At 29.6% G+C, this 9,902-nt stretch overlaps 1 protein-coding gene across 1 annotated transcript; it reads left to right on the forward strand.

Annotated features, from left to right (window-relative positions):
• Positions 1–95: 95 nt before the first annotated feature.
• On the forward strand, positions 96–2,205 carry LOC114373609 (bax inhibitor 1-like). Its single transcript, XM_028331107.1, has 6 exons — positions 96–326; positions 534–677; positions 769–860; positions 1,223–1,409; positions 1,529–1,684; positions 1,775–2,205. Exons 1-6 carry the CDS (start codon positions 222–224, stop codon positions 1,823–1,825), a joined length of 735 nt encoding a protein of 244 aa, XP_028186908.1. The 5' UTR covers positions 96–221; the 3' UTR covers positions 1,826–2,205.
• Positions 2,206–9,902: the final 7,697 nt, after the last annotated feature.

A 9,902-nucleotide genomic window follows, 5' to 3' on the forward strand; every position in this document is an offset into this window, starting at 1 on the left:
GTGGAATAATGGCATCAGAAAAATACCAAATATGGTACGGCATGCATAGGAGACTTAAATGAAAAGGAAATAAACTTAAGTGGAACCTTCTGCGAAATTAGCCTTCGTCCCTTGATTGAAGTATTAAATATTCCTATATAAATATAAATTGGGGGTCTTGAAATTCAAAGCCATATCTGTGATTCATCAAATTTGTGTTTCCCCGACCCCGATTGCAAGCAATGGACGCCTTCAATTCCTTCTTCGATTCAAGAAACCGATGGAATTACGATACTCTCAAAAACTTCCGTCAGATTTCTCCGGTCGTGCAGAATCACCTGAAGCAGGTTCGCTCCCATTTTTTAGGGTTTTACGATTGATTTTGATTCTTTCATCAATTAGAAATGAAATTCTCAAGCTATGGATTCTCTAGGTATTGCCATATCGTGTTAACAATAATGTCTCCTATTTCGCTTATGTCAATTTCTGTGATCTTAGGGTTTACAAGAATTGAGGTTATAGAATCTTTAATTTGTAATTGTGGTTGTTTGTAGGTTTATTTTACTCTGTGTTTTGCCGTGGTTGCTGCGGCTGTCGGGGCTTACCTTCATGTCCTCTTGAACATTGGGGGTTTTCTTACTACAGTGGCATGCATGGGAAGCAGCTTTTGGTTACTCTCCACACCTCCTTTTGAAGAGGCATGTGTCTGTTTTTTTCTCGTTTGCCTTCGGTTGGTTCAATGGTTTGTGATCGTTATTCACCTGTCTTTTCTTTTGTTGTGATGTGCAGAGGAAGAGGGTGACTTTGTTGATGGCCGCATCACTGTTTCAGGGTTCCTCTATTGGACCCTTGATTGATTTGGCTATTCATATCGATCCAAGGTATGTGTTGTGGTCAATGGATTGTGTGAGGATGCATAGGTTACATTCTATGCGCCCATGACCCTTGATTGGATTTGAATTAAATTTTTGTTTGGATAAATGACAATCAGTCTATTAGAGAAGTTAAATGAGAGAGCTTCTATAGAAGTTGAAGTGTACAAGTTGATTTTCACTTATAGGAAAAACTTAATTCATTTTACCTTTATCTTTTTCTCCTATAATTGCTTTTTGAAAAATTTATTCACACGGGGCCTAAAGGTATTTGTTTCTAGTTGATGTGCTTCGTGACAATTGGCTTGTGCATTTTGTGAATGTTTTCAAGTTTTGGATAACTATGTGACATTATTCTTTTGTTGGTGCAGCCTTATCTTTAGTGCATTTGTGGGAACAGCTTTGGCCTTTGCATGCTTCTCAGGAGCAGCTTTGGTTGCAAGGCGTAGGGAGTACCTGTACCTTGGTGGCTTGGTTTCTTCTGGATTGTCCATCCTTCTCTGGTTGCACTTTGCTTCTTCCATCTTTGGAGGCTCAACAGCTCTCTTTAAGTTTGAGGTCTGTGGCTGGCATCATTCCCTTTTATGTGAAATTATCTTGGGGCAGTCTCATCTATTTCTTGAGTCTTAAACTGCAAAAGGATTTCTTACATGGGTTTTATTTCAATGGTGTTGCAGTTGTACTTTGGGCTATTGGTGTTTGTAGGTTACATTGTAGTAGACACCCAAGAAATAGTTGAGAGGGCACACTTGGGCGATCTGGACTATGTAAAGCATGCCTTGACCTTGTTTACCGATTTGGTCGCAGTTTTTGTCCGGATTCTTGTTATTATGGTGAGTTTGATCGTTAAGCAACAACCTTTTTATATATTCTCTTCTACCTTGCAAATTTGTATTGACGGAATTTTTCCTATTATTTTTCAGTTGAAGAATTCGACTGAGAGGAATGAGAAGAAAAAGAAGAGAAGAGATTGATTTTCTTACCAATCTGCTCGATTAACACTTCACCTCGCTTGGTCTGTAATACATAAAAACAGCCGTCTATACAGTGTTTTCCACTTTTTAAGCTTGCTCCTCCTACTGTGCAGTTAAGTCGTTTGTTTACCAATAGTACATGTTGACATGTTTTGAGCTCTCTAATAAGAGAAATGTTTACATTACATTTGTTTTAAAGATGAAAAGGGGAGTGGGGAAGAAGTCGATGGTGAAGGTCCCTAATAAATTCTTACTCCCAAGACTCAGAATTTTTCTTGGGGAGGAAGTGGAATTCAGGGAAACACTTTTTTTTCACACATTATTGAGTATATTTTATACTAGACTCGCCAAATCACGAATTTCATTATCTATTTAGCTTCTTTTTTTTCCCCCTGTAGTCACTTGTTTTTCGTTTTATTTTTTAATATTGTGATATATGTTTTTTACGTTTTATATTTAATTAAAGTAATAGTTTCAAAGGAAATTTTTTTATAATTAACATTGAACGTAATAAAGTATCTCATAATTTATTACTAAAAGTTTATTAATTAAACTAGTTTAAAAATTTTAAGTTGAAGTTTTCAAATACGCTTTAAATTTCAATTTATTTTTCATTAAAAAATGTTTTTATTAAGTTCATTATTTTCTCTTAAATTTTTTTTGGTACATAGACAACATTGGTAGCGTTCATATATTTGAAAAAAAAAATATTTAATATTTATAAATGTTAAAAAATAAATTATATAAATATATAGAATAAATAATAAATAAACTCCTTAAAAAAATCATGACAATATGTATCTCCTTATAAAAATTAAAACTAAGGGTCAGCTTGAAAACCCTTAAAAGTAGATTGTAATTTTTTATATATAATTATTATAAATATAATAAGTTATCTTAAAAAAATATAATAAGTTTACATTATTCTATAATTCAATTAAGTTAAAATCATTTTGGTTAAAAATAAATTAAGCCATTTTTCAATATACTTGAATTGAAAATGCAGCATGTTCATTGATCATTAAATGACCAAACGGTACTTATAATTATAATTTGTTTTTTTTTTTAACAAAAAATTATAACTTGTTATTTAATAAGTACCTGAGCATTTAGTTAAAGAGAAAAACGAAAAACGAAAAACGAAAAACAAGAAAGAGTGGGAGGGTGACAAAAAATCGACTGAGAAAATCTCAACTTCAAAATAATTTTAATGGATAATAAATTTGTTTGAAGAAAAGTTTACGTTACATGTTTGGTTCAACGGCAAAACCAAAAATTATAGATCCATAACGTGAAAACCTAAAGTTATATGGAGTAGTTTGTACATTGACGTGAGGCTTCAACGTGAATTTTGCCAGATATGATTCCAAACCAAACATGTTGTACAAGAACGAAATGATGTTGGTGTAAAACATCAGCAGAAGCAACGAATGAAAAGGATGCCTATAGCATCTGCCAAGAGCGGAGAGCTTATCCTGAAGATGAAGAGGAGGACTGCTATAAGAAACCCCTTTTTGCCTTCTCTAAGAGTATAATGAAAACAACAAATTCCAATCATAGGATATGAAATGAAACCATGAATCTTAGCAACCAAAGGAGCATAAGAAAGAAACCATGGATCCATTTAGAGGACGAGTCCCGAATCAACCCTCCAAGTTTTCAAAGTTCCCAGCCAAGGAGACGCTCATCAGTATTATTTGTGAGAAAAATTGCTTGTAATGCATTTAATAGAAATAACATTATTCTTCTCACAATTATTTCTTATAAAAATAATTTATGGAACACCTTGTATTAAAACTATCGGATTATATTTAGGTATCTAATTTTTAAAACTTCCCGAACATTCCATAGTGGACAAGGAATAAGCTGGCGGTGGCTAAAGTTAAATTTTATGTCATTTGTTGTTTAATAGAAATATGTGTAGGCTTTTATGGTCCCAAAAGCATGCGAGGCAAGACCATGGCCACGCCACGGAACTAGGCAGGATCCAAAAAAGATCATAACTCGTGATGGATATCATGTCATTTTACTTGATGCTCCACCAAATCTAAGTCCATGGTATGGCCTTTTTGACTTTTTCGTATTGTCCATTGATGTATTTTTTATTTTTTTTTACATTGTCTATATTTACACACACTCGACTCGTAGAACTGGTAATTATTAATGTGAGAGGCAGGATAATTGTTACAGAATAATTGGTCAAGCATTTTTTTTATGCAAATTGGTCAAGTATTTTAACAACAAAATAATGTAATATATCATAATGATCCTATTGATATATTATTGTATCAAAATACTTCAATTCAAGTTCTGGTTTCAATTTGAAATATATGGTCATCAAAGAATCCAATTCGCCCATCAAATACAACTTGCAATACTTAATAAATTTCACAAGTTGACAATAATACAAACAGTGGAAAGGATTGCCAAACTCTAAGCTTTTTCCCTTTTTTATTCCGAAGGTAGTAGGCGTGTAGTGATTAGTGTAACATCAATTACATTTGTGTCAAATTAGAATGCTTCAATAATGTGCGAGGCTTAGGTCATTACTCATTCGACCCATCCCGTAAAGTCACCACGTTGCCCATTAGAAAAAAAAAATTAAAATATATATATGCATTGATCATAGGCAGAGAAAGCAAGTCTAAGAAAAGAGTAATATGTACACAATGTTTAGCTTGATTAAAACTAAATTATTTTTGAGCCCAAAAAACTGTAAATCAAACAGATATACTAATACACTTTTTTTTTTGTCTATACTAATAGTATTTAACTTCAAACGAAAGAGTATTTCATGATCTTTAAAGTTTAAAGTCGAGAAGTTTTCCAATTTTTAAAAAGAAAAGGTGCCATCTCAACTTACATTAATTCCTTGGTGCCCATTTCCATGCCAACATGTATTTCGGTCAGTTGCAAATCCTGATCAGAACCCACCTTCCCTTTTTGCTTCTTTGCACAGTCTAATCCATAATATTATTACCCACATATGTTACTATTATTAATACTCTTTTGTATGAAACGCCTCTGTCAATCTGACTCAATCTCCCCGTATTAGCCCAAATGGGAAGAATACTTCCACTTAATTTATAGGGTGGTTACATTTACTTGTCGTTTCTAACTGGGAAGTATTCCATCTCCCAAATTTGGATGACATTATTGGATAAAAAAACTTTGATTTTCCTTTACCTAATATGTTTTCGTTACATGGATGGATTGGAGGGTGAAAGATGCCAAACTAACTTAGACGAAAGAACCTGAAAAAGAGAAAATGGAATACAAACATAAAAAATGTTTAGGAAATTAAACAAAAAGGTTTATACACGCGCACTTAAAAATTGATTCCGTGAACAAAGAGTTGAAGAAAAATATATGAAGCTGATATTTAAGTAATGAAAAAAAATATATATACCAATAGATGAGAAGACAGAAGTATGAGTGGAAACTAATACACAAAGAATATCATGAGTTTAATTCTAAAATCAAATAACTAGTGAACCAATAGATTTGCGTTAATTATAATATTAATGGTTAGATAATGACATGGAGGGCTTATTATGTGTTATAGATAAGAAGATGAAAAATTTTCCAAAAATTCTTTTATTTTAGTATATTTATTCTCAAATACGTTAAACTAAAAGTAAGAAATAAAGTGCATTGAAAATAGTTTACATTAGATTTACTAAATCTAATTTTAAAATCAGTTTTCAAAACAATTTCCTATAATTTTTAAAAATCGTTTATTCAAAGTACAAGCACATAGTCGAAAAATATAAATTGTGATAGTGAAACTACAATATGCACTCATTGTTGGTTCCCCAATGCAAATGGCAATATGAAGGGTAGGTGTGTGGAGTGGCGTGAACCATGACACCCAACTAAAGGATAGTGAAATGAGCTTTTCCAATTCAATTCCAATTCCAGGTGTTGTTTGGCATTGCATTTGCAGTTGACTTAAGTAAGTTTCATCCTTTGGCTTTGGGTGTCTCTACACCCTTCAAACCAATCAATACATACCACATTCCATCGTATTCTTGTATTATTAGTGCATATGATGGTGTTTTTGGTATTTTTCTAGATTATGGTTAAACTTTAAAGGGTTCGTGTTTGCACCTCTTTCTTTTTTACTTCCAACCTAAAGTTTTGTACTTCATGACGTGCGAGTCACGGGCCCACTTAGGTTTAGCCCACAAGTACAAAAGAGTCCCTCCTCTCCCAAAAGTGTTATTAATAGATCCTTATCATTATTTTAAATATGTTTTTATAAAAAAAATTGGTTAAAACAATAAAAAATGTAAAAATAGATGACTTGGTAACCTACCAAATAAAAATGTATAAATTATCCAAATATAAACATAATATTATAATCATAAAAATATTATCTTACTAAGTTACATTGGCACCAATTCTCTAATTAGGCAATTATCACGAATTAAACAAATGTATTGCAAAACAATTAAACAACACAAAATCCATAAGACTTCACAAAAGTTTATATTCATCAAAACAATAATTAGCCAAACAATATATAATAATATTAAAAAAACTAACATATTAACAATTAATATTAACTTTTAAAATAATATTAACTCAGTGGTTAACCTAACACACCTCTTTAGCCGTTGGGTTGATAGATTGAAAGGGTTGATGAATTATATAACCCAATCCAAATGGTTATAACAAGTATAGACAATAATAATTGAGGGAAAAAAAAGTTAAACAGTAAGCAAAATCAAGAGAGATAAGTTTTTTTGTTCTTAAATAACGTTTGATCAATGCTCTGTAGTAAATAAATACTTGTAATAGAAAAAAAAATACATGTAATTATTAATGTAAAAAATCATAGCATTTGTTTAAATAATCTAACAACTACTTTTCAATATATTATAATGTTTAGCTGAAAATAAAATCCAGTCAAACTGGGGGGGAAAAATGACCTAGCGAAGCGAACATGCGTGGAGTGAGAAACTGGGTGGCTGGAATATAAGTGAAAATGTTGGGGAAATCTATTTGGCCATTAGAAAAAGAAAAATGGTCATTGGTTACACCGAGATTAGGTTTGTTTTCTTTTCTTCTCCCACACCCATTTCCGTCTTATTTTCTATTACTTTTATTTATTCCACTTAATAAAACGACACACAACTTTTTACGTCTCAGCACATGAAATCCATTCCATACCTTACCATTTTTGCTGTACACGTGGTCAAATGTTAAGTCATGGCTCCCCGGTCCCACCACGATTCTGTAAGCACAGATAAAAATTTAAGTTAATTAAAAAACTTTAAACAAAACACTTTTCTTATATAAACTATATCCAATTATTTTATTTTAATACTTTGCGGTTTATCAACGTATGTATTTATAAGCTTGAAAAATTATAAGGATTCTTAAACTAAATTCAAATATTTCAGTTTAAAAAAAAAATCCAAACTCTTTATAGAAATATTTTAAATTAATTTGATTTTATAAAATTAATTTTAAAATACAATGTTATTTAAAAACTTGCAATCAAAAATAACTTTAAACGTGTAATCATCAAAATGATTTTGGTCTAATCAGGGTTAACAAACAACATGACTAAAGATATACATAGAATAAATAATGAACAAGATGTTAGTGTAAGTAATTTTGAATTTGATTTCTTTAAGGAAGATGTTGAATAATAGAAGAAAATATTTTACACCAATATTATGATATAAAAAAACAATAAATAACATGACTCGAGTTAATGTTAATTCAAAATTTATTTCTAATCATTTCAAAGATAATTTTTTTTAGAGCAGCTTGAAAGAAATTTAATTTTAAATTTTAAATTTTTTAATACACTGATCAAACACCTAGTCAATGGAAAAAAAAATCATATTTGACTCATCTAAAATTAAAGTTATGTTTGAAAAATTATTTCAACTAATTTATAACTTTTTTATTAGTTAAAAAATTTATTTAATTATTTAGTAAACAATTTTTTTAATAACTTTGTTGTAACTTTTAACATTTTTTTGAAACGTTATTTGAAGTAATTTTTTAAATACTAATTTTTATTTCTTTACAGTTTATTTCACTTTTATTCTTAATATATATATTCATTTCATTGTTACTTTTTTAAAAAAAAAATCATGATATTATTATTTTTTGTTATTTTACATTTTTAATTAATTTTATCAAATATTTCTATTTTAATAAGTTAATTTTCAGTTTATAACTAACTTTTAACTTCCAACTAATTTTTTAAACTAATTTTACCTAACAGCCTAAATTGAAACATGTCAAACCTGAATTGAAACAAATCCTTTATATGCTTATAAGTTGATTTCATCAGCCAATAAGCTATTTTGATAAAACTTAAATATGTAAACATGAAAATATAATCTTTCATATTTTTATTATGAGTTTTGAAAAATTATTCATGCTTATTGTTTATTTAAAATTAGTAATACCATAATTTACTTTATTTCTATCTACATCATATGATTTACTCTATTTCTATTCATAGGATGAGAATTATAAAAGTTATATTCCTACAAAAATATGAAAAATTATTTTTAACTTGATTATAAATTCTATTCCAATTATTTTAAATTTTATTCAGTTTTTCTTAAGAATATCAAAATCTAATCATTTTTTTTTTAAATTTATCGAAAATAACATTTGTAATCATAATATTCTACAAAATATAATTGTTGAAAACACACTATCATAACTCAAAAACATCCCATAAATAATGTATGAAAAAAAAGAAACACCCCATAATGTTATGAATTTACGAGGGTTTGGAACACAATTGAACCGATCTTAGCATAAGAAAACTCCACACAATAATTACCCGGAAGCAAACTGAATCGAAAATGTAAAAGGTGGGAAGCTATAAGAACAGGTTGGCCTAGGACAACCAGTTATGAGTTTTAATAGGACCCACCTAGCTTATGAACCTCACTATTATGTTTCTATTTATATTCTTTTTTTAACGAACATTTATATTTTATTTAAAAACAAAATAAGATAATTTTTTAAATAAAGTAATAAAGCCTCGTAGATCTAAAATATCATTTTGCTTTGATAAATGAAGCACCAGTGAACCTGACAATCTGTTTACTTTTTTTCCTAAGCTTGGTTTAGCGTTAGTGACGTGTTAACCTAACCATTGTAAAAAATTATGGTAGAAATGAAATAATTTTTGAATTATCTTTAATTTGTTGGTGTATTTCTTTTATGAGTATATTCTTATCGATAAATATTAATTTTTTTGGTTAATTTTATTAGAAATATTAATGAAATACACTTATCTGTTTTAAGGATCTAGATTTACATTAACATACGAAATTGAAAATTATTTTGTGCATAATTGCATATTGTGGCAGTTGTCTTGCTTGAGCGTCAAATTAAAGTTGAAAAATATAAAGACTAGCTATGATGATTTAAATTTTTAAACATTTAGTAATAATTAAATAGTTTTGCTGTAAAAAAAATAATTAAATATTACTAAAGAGAAGCTGAAAAGATTAAAGTATTTTTCTCATATTATAGCATGAAAAGACTTTTTACCTGCAATTTAAAGGTTTAGCTATGTTGCATAAAAAAGGAGGGGGATGGGTTAGCTGTGGTTGAATTTGGTCTGGATGCCAGATCTGACCAGTTGCTGATTTACAATTACGAGTTCCTAAAAGACATTATTTTTTTTTTCGAAGGACCTAAAGGGCATTATAAGTGAAGGAAACGTTTTAACGTTGGTCGAAAAAAAAGTTTCTAATAATGCAAGGCATGTTCTTTGCAAATACCTGTTTTTGGTAACTCTTGCAATGACTTTCAACCATTCGATTTGTCATTCATTGGGGTCTTTTTGACTGTTTGATTTGATAAAGTTTTCAAAAGAGATGCAACTTGTATGGCAATATGTTTTTGAGCTTAAAAAACAAAATCTTCTGTTTATATATATATATATATTTTTTTTTTTCTTCTTCTTTTTCAGAGAAAGACTAATGACTCCATCATATTCTTCCATAATCTCTCAAGCTGACCTGTGGTAAGAGAAGGGTTGGACCAAATTTCTTACCCAAAAAGTACACATTAACAAGGAAAATTA

Source organism: Glycine soja, chromosome 11 (genome assembly GCF_004193775.1).
Source record: "Glycine soja cultivar W05 chromosome 11, ASM419377v2, whole genome shotgun sequence".
NCBI classification, from domain to species: Eukaryota; Viridiplantae; Streptophyta; class Magnoliopsida; order Fabales; family Fabaceae; genus Glycine; species Glycine soja.